This window comes from Lactuca serriola, chromosome 3 (assembly GCF_051521515.1).
Source record: "Lactuca serriola cultivar US96UC23 chromosome 3, Lser_US96UC23_V15, whole genome shotgun sequence".
In the NCBI taxonomy this organism is placed as follows: Eukaryota; Viridiplantae; Streptophyta; class Magnoliopsida; order Asterales; family Asteraceae; genus Lactuca; species Lactuca serriola.
The window spans coordinates 81690276-81707065 of NC_136410.1; the positions used below are offsets into that span (position 1 = coordinate 81690276).

The following is a 16790-nucleotide window of genomic DNA, read 5'->3' on the forward strand; positions in this document are numbered from 1 at the left end:
TCAAATACAACAAAATTAACCAATAACAAACAATAAAGTTTGATTTTCTTTTACAAAAACTAATACAATAAATAATAAATAAATAAAACATACACTAAATAAATGTTGATTAAAACATAAAATGAGTTAAAATCTTACCATATTTTCAGGATTGTTGAAGAAATTATCCATTTTGTGGAATAAATCGTCAAAGGAAAAGAGAGTTTTCCTAAACTTGTGATTGAAAAATGAAGGAAAAAAATGTTTTTATACAATCCTATTACGAAATCGCAGATGGACTCACGAAATCACAGATAGACTAATCCATTTGCGAATGTATAAGTGCCTAAAGCATAGCCGTGCTTTAGGCACTTGTACATTTGCAGATGGACATGGAAAATCACAGATGGGGTGTTTCCATCTACGACTTAGGGGCTATTTTTGCAATTTCCGTTTTTTTGGCTATTTTCCACAAAATAATTAAGGTATTAGGCTAATTTTGTAATTTTCTCTTTTAATATATTTTGGGCCTAGTTTACATAAATAAGTTCCAAAATTATCAATTTGGGCGCAATTTTTGGCTTATTGTAATATTTTAGTCGAAAATTTTGTATGATTTATATTTGGGTTATGAATTTAAGAATTTAATTATATAGAATATAGCTTAGCTATTTTTTTTTCCTGAAATACACACGATGGGGACCAGTTTAGAATATATATATATATATATATATATATATATATATATATATATATATATATATATATATATATATATATATATATATATATATATGGTTAGGTTATTTTGTTTTTACTAACTATTGTGTGCCAGAATGCACAGATCTGGACCAATGGATGAAATTAATCAATGAACATAATTTGAGAGTGTATCATATTACAGTGGGATAGCATGTACCATATAATCACACAAATTTTAGCAAAAGGGTATTTTGGACAATTAACTACAATTATAAAAAGAAATTTTCGGATTTTTAGGGATAATTAATTCTCATAATTTTAAATATCTTAATTTTTTTAATTAATTCAATTTTAATTATAACATAATTTGAAAATATAACCGATTTTATTCTGTCAGAATATTTTTTTTGTTAGAATGATGTTCTTTCAGAATTCTATTCTATTAGAATATTTATTGAAGAATAACAAAATTTTTGAATCTGTGGTTGAAAAATAAGAACATTCTAATATATTTTTATACATGCAAACTTAAATACAAATTCATACATATTCTTACAGACTAAAAGTCTTATACATTTTAATATAATTATATATATTTTAAAAGAATATCAACAAAAATGAATAAAATTCTTAAAAAATAACAACATTCTTAAATTGTAGGTATGATCAAACTTTATTCATTCTTCAAGTTATTCCTATTAGGTTTTCAACGCATTCTTCCAACAATTCCTATCATAAATACAACAAAAATTAATAATGGTTAAAAACATGTTACTTGCAATAAACTATCACTTTATATATTCTGGTAGAATATATAGAATACGACAGAATACATATAATATATTCTGGCAGAATATATCTATTAGAATGCAACAGTAAAATTCTATTGGAATGCACACTTATCAACTAAAAATTGTAATGCAACAGTAAAATTCTATTATAATGCAACAGTAAAATTCTATTAGAATGCAACAATAAAATTCTAATAGAATGCATTATCAACATATAAATGCTAAAATTTTATCAGAATAAACCAAATTCTTTGTAAATGAAACATTTGAAGGTGTTTACATTATCAAAATCTATAATGTCCATATGAATTAAACAATCAGGAACGAGATTGTGATACACTAAATTATGTGCATAAGAGTAACATAATAGAAGAAAAAGGAACAAACACAACAATTAATCCAAATATAACTCAATGATTATTAGACAAACTATTTAATCCAATTTCATCCAACGAGTTGTGAAATATATACAGATGAAGTTGGTGAAATTTTAAACAATGAAAAAACTCACAAAAGTAAGAAATAGATGAAGTTGGATTAATTTCATCCAATGAATTGCACATAGATACAGATGAAGTTTATGAAATTCTAAACAATAAAAAAACTCACAAAAGTTATCATCTTCTCGGCAGCAACAAGTGAACAAACCCTAGAAATTTCGCAGCTAGTGGTTCTCCGATTCATAAAGCTGGTGGTTCGATCGTGGTGTGGGGTGGTGCTGCTGTTCTAGTGGTGTCGAAATAAGAAGAGGAGAAAGGTTTTCGGGGCTTGTAAACAGAGAACAAAATGATGGTGGTGGTGCACGATGATTTTAGGAGAAACAGGGAGAGTCGACTTTGGGTTAGGGTTAGAAGAGGAAGATGTCGAATAAAGGGATATATTTTGTGATTTTGTAGTGTTTATTAACAGAATTTCCATATTTAAAGGGTATTAATGATTTTAATTATTTACCATATTTATCATAATTAAGATTACTATTATACCCTTTTATGATTTATTATTGAATTTATTTTTTCTTAATTCTGATTGATTGTTGAAGGCACACAATACTTGTCAAAAACATTTGAACCTAACTCTCTCTCTCTCTCTCTCTCTCTCTCTCTATATATATATATATATATATATATATATATATATATATATATATATATATATATATATATATATTGCATATTTCTTTAAAATGAGAAATATTTTATGATTTTGTTATAGCAATGAGAATATTTAACCAAAATGGTCTATATATAAACAATTTTACTGACCTAAAACGTTATCCATGGTAAAAAAAAAAAAAAAAAAAAAAAAACACGATCATTACATCATATGATAATAAAACATTTGAAATCATTCTTAGTTTCTTACTAAAGTGAATAATTAGATCATGACCCAAACATAAGAACAAAAAACTATACATTATAAAACAAAATGACCATTAAATTCTCAAAAAAGTTAAAAACTAAATGTTTAAGAATCATACGGTAATTGTTTCTTGTATACGGTCAACAACAGGCCGATTCCGGTTCAATACCTGAGTTCCTCGTGAACTTCTATGTTGGAGACGCTCGTGCAGCGTCTCTGACATCTGGTTAAAAAACTCTGGGTCCCACCTGTGTATCAACAATGGATCTTCTGCATAACATATGTATATCGATGTAACCGCACTTTCAACCACCACCATCGCCAATCCAACCTACAAAACATATCATATTATAAAATAAATTGGAAATATACATTTTTGGTCCCTACATTTCGCTGATTTTTTTCAATTTTGGTCCCAAAAAATTCTCTTGGAATTTTGGTTCTTATTTAAGATTTGTAATGTTTTTGGTCCATATTGCAAATGACTATTTTTGGTCACTAAGTGTAACTGATTTTTGCAAATTTGGTCCCAAAAATATAGTCATTTTATTTGGAACTAGAACCAAAAACTTTATAAAACCTCAAACGAGGAGCAAAACTGTAAGATAATTTTTTGGAACCAAAATTTTAAAAAATCAGCTATACTTAGGGACTAAAATGGTAATTTTCTCTAAATATATGTTTAGAAAGTAAATAATTTAACTTTTAGAACAAAAAACTAGTGGTTTGTCAAAATTTACGGATTGGGTCCCTTACGAGAAAACCTGAACATTTTTCACCCCTAAAAAATGCATTTGTATCCTTTTTCGTCCCTACCATTTATTAAGTATGTAAAATGACTTTTTTGCCCTTGTCTATTCATTTTTGTCCATCTACATGTAACATGAACAGTGGTTCTTGATGAACACGAAGGAGAGGAAGAAGATGAAGATAGGGGCAAAATGGTCATTTGTAGTTTAACCTTTACTTACCAAGATCATGCCCAATAACCCTGCGGTGGACCCCATCATGATGACACGGTCAGAATGTTTAATCCTGGTCAAAACAGCAGCACAAGTTCCGGTCATAAGCCCACCCAAAAGCGTCCCCATTAGTAAAACAGCTCCTGAACAATCATAGGCAATAAGTGCTTCAACACCAGTTGATTGGAATAACTCCCATGCGTCTCTTGCTGAGTGATTAAAACTTTTCCCATAAACTGCAATCTAAAAGTTTTAAAAAATTTTAATAAAATTAATAAGCCTGAAAAGCTGGATGCTATAAATGATTTTGAAAAAATATAAATATATACATATGCACCTGTACGTATGCGTATTTGTTGAAGAAACGAACAAGGGTTTCAACTAGATGAAAGAGGAAGTCAACACAGCATAGAAGACATTCATTGTTGCCAATTTTTGATCTGAATCCCCTAATCTGATATATGGAATGGAATCGTTTATTCCGTTAGAATGATGAGAGAAACTGTTTGTTTTGTGTGATGGAATGGAATGGACCATTCTTGAAGGAATGTGATTCCTTCCCTTTTTGTTGATTTTCATTCCTTAGGTAGGAGGTGTTTTTTATTTAATTCCATCATGGAATGGAATGTAAATTTTCAATGTAACCGATTTTTATTTATGTAATTTATAATGAATAAAAATCTTCTTTTTCTTTTTTAAATTTCTTGACTTCAGTTGAGAGTAACCATTATATTTTCTATAAAAGTTACTTGAAATTTTGTTTTTTTATTACAATCTTATTTGAGTTTCAATGGACTTTTAATCACTAAAATGACCAAATATTTTGCAAAAAAAATTTAATTCATCAAAAAAAAAATTGCAGTTTTTTTATATCGCAAAATGACATAATTTTCACGAAATAAATAATAAAAAAATTCAGGAAATTACTTTTTTATGAAGAATTGTAAAAAGGTGGTCAAATGATGATAAAAGACCACCCTTTTTGGTCATTTTAGTGATTACCCCTTAATTTGTTTTCATTTTCTTAATATAAATTTATAAATTATAATTTAATAATGTACAAAGTAGAGTTAAAATTATACATTACATTTTAATGAAACATAAAAAAATTCCTCTGAAGATTCATTCCAATCCTATAGACCAACCAAACATGATCATGGAATGTAATGACACTGAGTCATTCCATTAACTTGTTTATTCCATTCCTTTTATCATTCCATTCCATTCAACCAAATAGATAAAGAAAAGTATTTAAAAATTAAAATATAAATATTTACCTCCCACCGAAGTGTTCGAATAGCAGCAGTGAAAAGTGATCCATAGCATATGCTTCCAAAAGAAGTAGTCACAGCATATCTCAAAGATTGCATCAAAGGATTATTAGGCATTGATGCTGCTTCTTGACCTCCATGGATAAGCACAAGAAACACCATTCCAGATGCTATAACATGAACAGTATTACAAAGAACTGCCCCTGTCCAAAACAAACTCACTGACAAAACCTACAAAGTAAACACCATTTGTACATGTCAATTGTCATCACATGAGGGGCAAATTTGTCCAAATTAAAAGAATCTTTTTTTTTATATAAGTAAAACTCGCCACCTCACCACAAGTAGCCACCAGCGTCCACCATCACCAATGCTTGAAGCCACCACACCGGCTGCACCAAATGACCATAGGGATAACCATAGACACATGATTACCATGAATGCACATGCTATTCTCATGACATTTGGTAGCCTCCATACCATTTTTACAGCTCTTTGTAAAACCAACATGGTAAATGGAAGTCTGAATACAAGGTAAAAAAACACTTAATCAAGATGTGTGTTTTAAAAAGATTGTGTTGTGTTGAATTTGAATCCTTTTGTTACTGTTTCATAAGAAGGCAAAATGCTAGTCTTTAGTTTTTCCTTATGTTATTGCATTGTAAAGCATTGTACTTTGAAATGTTTTTGAATTATGATGACATGGAACAAGTTAATAGGTTTTTATGAAATGTCATTGTCCACATAGGATGTACACAGGTAATATATTGCTGACATGGCATCAAATATTTGTGAACATGTTTAACTTGTGTAAACATGAAATAGTGATCTTTTGTGAACATGTTAAATTCATGGAATTATGTTTATTATAAAGATGTTTGATTCAATGTATGATGTGTTAAGATACAAAACTTTGATGATAATTTTTTTTTATTAAATATACAATATGGACAGATTTCTAGAAAAATTCAATTTTTTTCCACGTCAGCAGTATATCACAATTCACACATGTACATGTCATCATAATTCAAATCAGCAGGATTCCCATTGCTGTGATGTGTAAACTTTTTTAAGTACAATTTTCTAATAAGAAATAGTTTGAAGTACAATGCTATAATAAGAAAAAAAAAAAAAAAAACTACATTGCTATTTCTTGCATTTTCCCATTCAAAATAATAATTTGAAGTGGTAGAGGATAATAGAGTAATATACATGCTTGCAAATCCCATATCAGTTGATTATTCTAATCATCAATTATAAAAGCAATAACTTTTGACATAGTTATATTATATACAAGTCTAAGTCTTGAGTATTACCTGTCTATGACGGATATGATATATAAAAACTGCAAACCAGAACCGATAGCAAAAGCAACACCCCAAAAGACCATTTTGCCCCAAAAGCACAAAACACTAAGAACTGCAAGATAAGTAGTCAATATGTGGACAGAAATCCTCATCATTTGATTTGCACGTGAACCAAGTAATAACAACCAAGCCCATCCAAGAAGTGTCCCAACTCCAGCAGCAATGGCATAAAGTGGCCAATAGTCTTCTGTTAAATCAGCTTCATTTCCAAGAAACTTGTATGTGTATTGATCCAGTTTAAGTCTATCTTTCTTTCTAAATCTATTAAGTCCAAGTACCCCAAGTGCAAGACCTACTAATACTAAATGCAAAAGAAAGATCCCTAGCCAGAATACATCATGCCAATGACGCGAGCCTTCAAAACCTGGTCCCATTACCATTGAATTACCACTTTCTCCACTTATGTGGCTTTGCCCTGCACTCTATAATTCAAATTCACATCTCAAATTTATGTATCAGAAATCCATGGATTACACAACAGCATAACAATAAGTACAGAAGATTAAAATGCCTAACACCTGTTTACAAACATTTATGTATCATGTATCATATCATCTAAAGGTTCGAACACTAATTGGCTCAAAATTGAACGCGATTAGACGATCAAATTCTGATTTATGTGATGTTCTTTCTATGAGCATGGATTAATAAACGAGAAAATCATCGGATGATCACGATTCTAGTTTTAAATGAATGATAGACATGTTTTGTTGACGTATCTGTTATTAATTGACAGATTGAAAGCAACAACTTGAAATTTTTTTCCTCAAAATTACACAGATCAACATTAAGTCTGGACATAAACATGTGATTCTTCAACCGTATATCGTAACAATACGCATTCAATCGGAATAATTTACGAGTATTAACACATGCGATTGTTGTCGATTATGATCATGGCGTTAATGCAAATACGCGTACAGAAGCAAAAGTTTGAAACACAAAAAAGGAAGATAATAGTACAATTAACATGCGTGAAAATCCGGTTACCTGTCGAGCGGTGTTCATAGAACCAGAGTCGTCGTCGGAAGAAGAAGGGATGCTTTGTAGTTGATTCATCGTTGGATTAACTGATAATCGGATCACGAAAACCGTTTTGTAGTGAGAATTTTATAGAAAGAAGTCAATGGAAGTAGATAATTAGGGTTTTGAATGGAAATGCCATGGAAAAAGCTGAAATTCAACGGCAACAAAATCAATTGAAGCAACAGTGTCATTGAGCACACCAGCGACAAGGAGGATAATGTTAATTGTAGTTGGTTTGACGAATTAATCTGCGTTTAATAGCGTTTTAATGAAAAAAAGGAAAAAAAAAAAAAAAAACAAAAAAAACAAAATAAATAAGAAAATGTTTTCTTACAATGTCGATAAAAGTTCCTATGTATAAAAGTGGAGAGATTGTCAACTTTATCTTTATGATTATAATGAGCATTAATGGAATATGACAAAATGATTGTTATATTAGAAAAACTAAGATAAAGAGTAGAAACACCATTAATTTTTGTATCAAATAATCAGTATATAAAAACTAAGATAAAGAGAAGAAACACCATTTGCTAAATTTACAAACTTGAATAGAATTTTGTTTCACATATCACTTTTAAAATAATGTAGTGCATTACTTAATTGTGTAATGCAACTCACTCCCCATCATTGCTTCGTTGTGCCCACTACCAAGTACTAAAGGCCCCATGAACACTTGTCTCCTTTAGACCCAAACTTTTACCAAAACATAATTATGGTGTAAATAAATTGAGTAACAAATTTTCGTTTAAGTATAACTGAATAAATCAATGAACACGAACATATAGATTAACATATTTTCGTGTTCACATAATTGGTATAACAAATTATTTTGTTTGTTTGTGTTTGTGAAGATGATATATACAGATGAACGAATGGACATAATTTAATGAACATTAACCAAAATAAATGAACCTAAATGAGTATATATGAACATAATCGAATATAAATGAACAGTAACATTCAAATGAAGAACTGTAAAGCTTATTCTTAATGCTTATAGTATGTTGATGTAGTAATTTTGATTTTGATTTTTCTATAAAATCTAAAAGTTTTAAAATCTTGAACCACTCTTAAGCTCTACTTTCACTATCATCAATTGTATAATATTATATATAATATAGCATAATAATCGAACATAAAGGAACGGAAACAAAATATTATAAACGAAGACTAATGTATGTTTATGAATGTAAATGAAAGAATAAGACCATTGATTGTATTTGTTCGTTTAACTAAGCAAAAAAATCTTGTTAATGTTCATTCATCTATTAAATAAACTAACATGAACGATTTTTTTTAGAATGCCTAACACAAATACACCCATTAATTATGTTCATAAATCTACATTTGTTTACAACAAACCTTGAGATCGTAACCTATTAGATAAAACGTATTTTTACAACATACTTGATATCGCTAGACTAAATACCTTTCGATTTTGATATATACTTAATAACTGAATTGAGTTCATTCATAGTTATAAATTATATTGTGTCATATGCTTAATTTGCAATGTACAAGTCTATTTCCTTTTCACAATTTAGATTATTGTTTAAAAGTGTTATTTTAAATTCCGTTTTTAGTTCACAGCAAAATTAACTACTTTTAAACTAAGAGTAAATTACAATATTAATGAAAAACATTCCTACCAATAGACATGGATTATCCTTTGATAACAACAATAACGTCTTCGATGGTAACTTACAACAGAACCATATATAAAATAACAACAAAGTAAATGTAAAACATTATTTAACATATGTAAATGCATAAGCAAAAGCTTGGTTAATTATAGATGCTTTACAAGCTTCTTTTCTTGCATTTGTTTAAGCTGGTAATACCCATTCATTGCTCTGTAACAACCACTATCCACCTTTACACTGTGTATCTTGTCATGAAATAGTAAAAGTAAAAATATATTTTTCAATAAACAAATAGGTCAACATTTAGAGAGATATTGGTAGGTAGATCATACTGGCTTTTCACTTCGTCTAGGGGTAAAATCCTATCTACTTGTATTGCCGATGGCCAACCGTTTCCAAATTTGTGAAAAAAGAGTAAATGATATTAATTAATGAAAACAATGTCTTGTGTTTTTCATGATTTTTCTAATTTAATATTATATAGTCTTTAGCCCAATAATATCAAATGTTGTTTTCTCTTCTTAAGGTCAAGGGATCAAATATCATCTAGAACATATGTGTATTCATAAGTAGTTTAAAAATAAATTAAATTTTCCGTTAAAAAAGAGCATCGAAAATTATGATCATCATAGATACTTACAACTTAGAATCTTTACATTCCATGTAGCCTCGCATAAAAACTAGACCTGACAAAACATGACACGACACGAAAACCCGACACGAAATTAGCGGGTTATGGTCAAAGATTTTGACACGTTTATGTAAACGGATTGACACAAAACGACACGATAATTAAACGTGTAAGGTTAGGGTCAAGACTTTCAACTCGGAGATGACTCGAATATGACTCATTTAATTATATATTATTTATTATAAATTTCATATTTTTATAAATATATTGTATGTTATAGACTTGTAGTGGGTCAATCTCAATAATTAGAAGTAATATTCAAAATTTTGAAATTACTTAATTTTAGTCATCCTCACCATCTATGTCTTTTGCTCTCCAACTTTAACTATTTTTATTTTTTCTTCTAAACTTACTATAAATTTTTTCATTTCATCTCATAACTCCAGTGTTTTACTTTTTCTTTTTTGTCTCTACAACTCCCAACCTTTAAAATATTTCAACATATTTACAATGTTTAAACCTTAACCCGCAACCCGACACGAAAATAAACAGATTGACACGACACGACACGACACGATAATTAAACGGGTCGGGTTAGGGTCAAGTCCTTTCAACCTGTTTAATGTCTTGACATGACACGACACGTTTGACAGGTTTAATAAAAACATAAAACAAGGCTTGAATTGAAAATCCGATCTTATAAAATAAATAAAAGTATATAAGCTATCAATCACAAACAAGTAACTAACTATTTGGTTTAAGAAAACACCAAACATTTTAAATGATTACCAAAAATAAGTAACAAACGATATGTTTTTATTCATAAAATATATTATTAAAAAACAATTAAAACATTCCAACTACTTACTTTTTAATAGTATCCTTTTAAAATAATGCCGTTTGATATAAAAAGATAGCGATGTCGGGTGGCATATTTTTGAAAGAGAAGACGAGTTTTGTTTGCTTTTAATCTTGTTAATTGTTATAAATACATGTCATCCATCTTGAAATATAACGTTACATTATTTAAAAAAAAAAAAAAACAATTTCAAATATGAAAATGTGTACGACTTTTCGCCTCCTATAATTTTACAAATTCCGCGGCTCTTGTTGGGGACCCACATTAGTGCCATGTTGTCATTCACCACATTACTAGTTGAAGTCCCTGATAATGTTACCGAATCAGTTTGCCCATATGAATTCATGCCTCTGGTTATAATTTTGGAAGTACTATCATTCCTTGATGTTTGTTGTGGTGTGCCCACAATAGTTAATACATTGTTATATATCACAAGACATTGCATTCCTGTAGCAGGCGTTGTTTTGGTTGGAGTTTCTTTGGAGATGATGGAAGTAATCTTGGTGGTTGTAACTTCTTTTGGAGATGGTGGAGGTGGAAGTGGAGGTCGGTATGAATAATAATAAAACCAATAAAATTTTAAAAAAAAAAAACGAAACAAGAAGTACAATTATAAGGATAAAATTGTCATTTTACATTGACTTAACGGTTATTATCTAACGTAGTTAGTACTAAAGATCAAATTTGCAAGAAAACAAAACCATGGGGATTGATTGTTCCAATTTTTCGAAACATGGATTGAAAGTATGACCTTGTGCGAACCACATGGACCATTTCTTTAACTTACACCATAAGTTAGTAATAAACTTTCACTTATACGCTAAAAAGTTGAGTCAGAATCTCATACAAATTTCAATGGTTTAGGGTTGAGCTGATATCGTTACGACGTTATCACAATTGGTTTTTGTATACATTTCATCATAACTTGTTAAAAATGAAATTACAAATTTGGTCATAGTATTGGATTTTTGACATGGATGATCCATTTGGTTTGGATTTGTTGCACTAGTGGTCCCTGAGGCTAACTCCTACTTACAATCGTTATTGATGGGTTTTAGACATAAGAAACAATCATATGTGCTCATACAAACCCTAATGTTTGGATCTAGGTTTCTCTATTGTACATGCTTTGAATCCAAGACTAATAAACTTAGATCTAACATATTATAAACTAAATTCGGGTTTATAGAATTACCTTTGCTTGTTATATAGCAATAACAATCAATTCCTTGCTTGGATTGGCCTTAGAAAGCTTAGTGCCTCAAGTGCTGCACCTCTAATGGAGTCACAAACACCATATACAACTTGGATGAAGAGGAGTAGAAAGGAGGCTGCCCAAAAACGACTAGAAACCCTAAAGAATCAGTTGTCCACGTTTTGGGAGCCTAAGGGGTCCTTTATATACTTGTGTGGGTTGCTAGGGTTTCAGTCAAAACCCTAATGGACAGCTTAAACTCTAAGCAGCCCATGGAACCTTCTGGATAAGGCCATGGACGAAAATATGATGGGCTTCCATCATAATTTCGTTCACCCCTTATTCCTTTAGCATTCCTTAGCCCAATAACTCAATTATCCAATAATTGCAGTCCAGTCCCCTAAATTTAATTAATCTCTTTTAGCCACAAAATTAATTCATAATTAATTATTGACTAATATTAATTAAACAATATGATTTCTCCTTTAATATATTATTCTCATAATATATTAATAAATCATATTTAAACCTTTCTCTCATTAATTCATCCTACATATTGCTATGGTGAAGGCAACCCAAAAGGACCATGCTCATAATCGGGTCAAGTACATACCAAAATAGTTATGGACTTAGACACTAATCCAATAGTCTCCCACTTGGATAAGTCTAATAACTATTTTCCGTATGACTTCAGAACCTGATCAGCAATCGTAGCTTTCAAAAGCCGCTGTCAACTCTGATCTTATCAGATAGCGTGTCCTCTAGATAAGGGATTATATATTCCTCCATTCTCAAGATATCGTATAGACAAAAGACATGAATTTCAATCATTCTCTCTATACTGTTTCCCGACTTCCGATTTATGACGACTGACAATAGACTACAATTGAACACATCAACTTAGTCCCGGCTTGGCCAAGCGCTTAGGTGTCATCACTAAATCATCGAGAGGCCCACAGATATCGCTTTTATCTCACTTTGAGTAAAAGGAATGGATAAACTTTGACTCATATGCTTGCTTGCATTTACTGATCGAATCATACACAACAATAAATTTTATAACACCAAGTTACTGGTGCGTTTACTTATTATCAATGTGCAACCGACCAACAAATAACAACTCACACGTCTCGGTTTCAAGAATATACAATATTATCGTCTCACTAATCACTCGTGATAAATCTATGAAGTGATCCAAGTGAGCGTGGGTTTAATCCAATACTCTAATCTTATCAAAGCACTCATGAACTCTGCAGCAAACTTGTGCTATGTCTAAACACTTCAGACAATCTACAGACAGATTCATGATAGTCTTTATTCATACCTACTCCCAACGTACGACTGACTGTGGATGTTTGAATAACCTAGTTATTCTGGAAGTCAAAACATGCAAATTGAAACATAACAATAATACTTAATCCTATATGGCCTTAAACTTGTGAGAGTAAATAAAACACTTCTATTTAACCACCATATTGATTACTCATTATTATCGTTTACTGTTTCAGAAAATCAACTTATTACTTAAATTACAACAATAGATGTCCCATGCATAAATCATGCACACTATGTTTCCTATGGTCCTTACTTTGTGAAATAGATCAATTGAAAAACCTTTTCAATGATGCTCAGTTCACAATTCCCAATCCTTATCATTAGTGTAAGAACACAAGTTTCTTTGCTACTATTAGAATATGCTAGATTCTAACATCTTATGCAACGATCCTTTCATAAAGTCATAGCACAAAAGTCACCAAGACTTGGCTAATGAAATTTTGAAGTACTCTATCGGACATTGTTACAAGACAATTCCATAGACGCGAAGTCTCACATTCAAAGTACATTCCTTTGAACATCCTTCTTGCATAAAAGTTTCTAATCTAAACATAGACTCTCAACATCCAACTTCCAATATGGAAACATTTCCATATTAGCCAAATGACAACTCATTCTTAATAGAATCTTATCTATTCATAATAATGTCGATATGGTCCATCCAATACCATACTTCCAACTACTCACAAGCGACCAATCCTCAGCGAACTTTGGATCGTCCTTTGATAGTTGTTTAATTATTTTAGTCAAAACTGATTCTAATCCTTTTTCTTACTTAATGAGCTAGACATTTGGAAAATTTTAGAATGGTAAAATATTATAGCATTTGCAATCGATCCTATACCCGAAGCGTATGGGACACGATGCATAATGTCTTACATAAAGATATGATACTTTACCAATCTTTTGCCATAATATTTTATGTGTCATATTCTCACAATTCGAACTATGAAGAGGGATGCCGTAATCATAGTCGAAATTTGAGAACACACAATGTATCCTTTGACTGAAAATATTAAAATTTCTCAATCTAAGCTTTAGATTTTGAAACGAAGTATAATATTCTCTCCCTTAATTATATTAAAACAACTTTTCAACCCATGCAACTTTGCAAATTGAATCTTTGTTTTTCTATAATTAATATTGCTAACTTGCAATACTCGCCATAATAATCATATAAGCATAACACTTATGCTCCCACTAGCTTTGATATGTATTCAGAAAGCAAATGAACTTCCAGCAAACAATGCCTATTGAATTTCTGAAATTCATATTTCTAATACCAGACGCTTCGATAAGCCTTTATCTAAGCTTCTTAAACTTATACACCTTTGTCTTAGATAGCTCATATGTGTGTTTAAACAATTCAGAACTTATGTTACTAAGTTCCAAATGTTGAAACTAATTGCCAAATCTCATAATTCGAACTATGGAAAGGGATGCCGTAATCATAATCGAATTTTGAGAATACAATTTTCACAGTCGCTATCTTCTTAAAATCTCTTTTAGTGAAAGCATTTCCTCACAGTCATTTTCATGAAGGAGGGAATCTTATGACACTTAGATTTTATGGTGTATGAGTTCCTATCCATGTGAATTTGCCAAAACCAAGGTTTGCGACAAATCCAAACTCATATGGACTGAACTTTCTTAATCTTGATTTCTTGCCTTATGGTAACACGAGTGCCTACCATGTCTTCCAAGTAGTTTAGTAACTTGTCCTTACATATCAATGTACTTTCCATCGACTAAGGCTCTAGTATGTATTCAAATGAGAACTCATAGAACTCACATACGCAATTAACTCAATTGGAATGGCACAAGAACAAAATAATGTCAGCACGATAGGTTGCAAACCTCAAGTCGTGTGCTAGTGATGATCGATAAGGTATATTCTTGATTTGTTCTTGAAACCTTTCAAGACCATTAAGACTCCCACTGACTCTTTGACATATAAGATTCTCTTGTCAAGAAACATTTTTTGAAAAAACAAATATTCAAGAGTTAGTGTAGTTCTTATCAAGATAAAACACTTCACAAATTGGTCCTAGTTGGTCTTTGTCTTATGACAACTTACCAATTTCTAATGTGCAAGAATAAGAAAACTTTTCCAAATTCCACATTTGATAAGTGTTATAAACCTACTTAAGACTTGTCACTCAATGTCACAATCTTGGAGTATGACTCTAAGACTTGATATTGGAACGAAGTATGATTGACTCTTTGATTTAACCATTTCTACAATTCTCGATTCCTCTTCTTAGACATGCAAATGCACTAAGACTCACTCAGAGGATCAATTGAGATATGGTTCTTAATCATTAAGACTTCATCATAAAACACAATAAAAGGTACTCTCCCTTCTTCTTAGAATGGAGAAACTTTTATCTTTCTGCCTTCTTGATTCTTCTTATTCATTCTGCTATTGATTGAAACTATTTCAGTTAACTCATAATTATACTCAATCTTATAAGTATAACCATATTTACTAAACTTTAGTAAATTATGACGAATATCTTTGTCACTCTTGTGGTAGACTTGATCAACGTACGACCTAGTGTACTCGATCTCCTAGTCCTTCAATTGACACTTTGTCAAAGAATTAGTCTAAATTTCCCAAATGTGAAAGTTTTTCATTCATCATACAGTACACGTTGCATGATTCCAAGTTTCTGTCCAATTGAAACTTGGGTGATGAGAAACTCTCCCTATTTGGTAAACTTTTGATATGTCCACAAATAACATAATTAAGAATCAAATCCATTGTTGCTAATAATAGAAACATTCAAACATCAATTTTTTCATACATGCCATCGCAAGGATAAATAAATAAGATAAAATCAAAATTCATTTTATTGCGGAAAAATTTGTCCTTACAATGCAATTCAATTGAAAAACTATGTTATTACATATTTCTTAACAATCTATTCTAACTCCAAGTAGTAGCTCAAGAATCCATTCTTCAAGTAATGCGATCGAAATCCATTTCTTCATGATTAGATTCAGCTCACTTCTTCCCTCAAGCTTCCTCTCTTTTCTTCGATCCTACAAAACATCAAAATGTAATCTTATCACATCATGTATTAAGAATCTAGAATAGGAACTCAAAAGAGTTAGATAACGGATTTTACCTGAAGCAGAGCCATACGTCTTGACTTTCCCATCTCTTAGATCTCTCAGGTAGTTAGGGCAGCTTCGTCTCCAATGCCCCTTCTCTTGGCAATAAAAGCAAATGGACTCCTTTGGCACAGCACATCGGACAATCACAGACTTAGTTCTTTCTGCACTTCCAATGTTGCCAATGTCCATTGAAGTTTGGGAGTTTGATTCACCAGACAAGTTTGCTTGACCAGCACGCCAAATCATTGCTGATTCAACAGCTATAAGCAAATAGGTGAGATTAATGAGGGTCACGTCGTGATCCATCATATAGTACTCTCTAACGAACTTACTATATGATTCAGGAAGTGACTGAAGAACCCAGTCAGCAGCCAACTCGCTTGAAATCTCGACACCCAACATTCTTAACCTATCAATGTGTGACTTCATCCCTAAGACGTGTGCACACACAGGTTTCCCATCTTCATGTTTACTTGCCAAAAGGGCTTGAGTGAGCTTGAAATTTTCAAGCCTTTGAACTTGTGGGTCAGGGAGAACGATTGGAGGAGGT

At 31.1% G+C, this 16790-nt stretch overlaps 1 protein-coding gene across 1 annotated transcript; it reads right to left on the bottom strand.

Moving 5' to 3' along the window:
- Nucleotides 1–2767: 2767 nt before the first annotated feature.
- LOC145092752 (uncharacterized) lies at nt 2768–7721 on the bottom strand. Its single transcript, XM_079030735.1, has 7 exons — nt 7422–7721; nt 6381–6853; nt 5404–5587; nt 5071–5295; nt 4131–4247; nt 3803–4036; nt 2768–3162 (listed from the first exon to the last, which is right to left on the bottom strand). The coding sequence occupies exons 1-7, from the start codon at nt 7488–7490 to the stop codon at nt 2944–2946; spliced, it is 1521 nt and encodes a 506-aa protein (XP_078886861.1). The 5' UTR covers nt 7491–7721; the 3' UTR covers nt 2768–2943.
- Between the last annotated feature and the right edge of the window lie 9069 nt (nt 7722–16790).

What these genes read in the sequence shown, in the direction of transcription:
- LOC145092752 (XM_079030735.1), bottom strand. Translation starts at nt 7,490, where the DNA reads ATGAATCAACTACAAAGCATCCCTTCTTCTTCCGACGACGACTCTGGT. An exon ending in CTATGAACACCGCTCGACAG is followed by an intron (nt 6,854 to 7,421) that starts GTAACCGGATTT and finishes TTTGAATTATAG; the next exon opens with AGTGCAGGGCAAAGCCACAT. An exon ending in ATCATATCCGTCATAGACAG is followed by an intron (nt 5,588 to 6,380) that starts GTAATACTCAAG and finishes CCTTGTATTCAG; the next exon opens with ACTTCCATTTACCATGTTGG.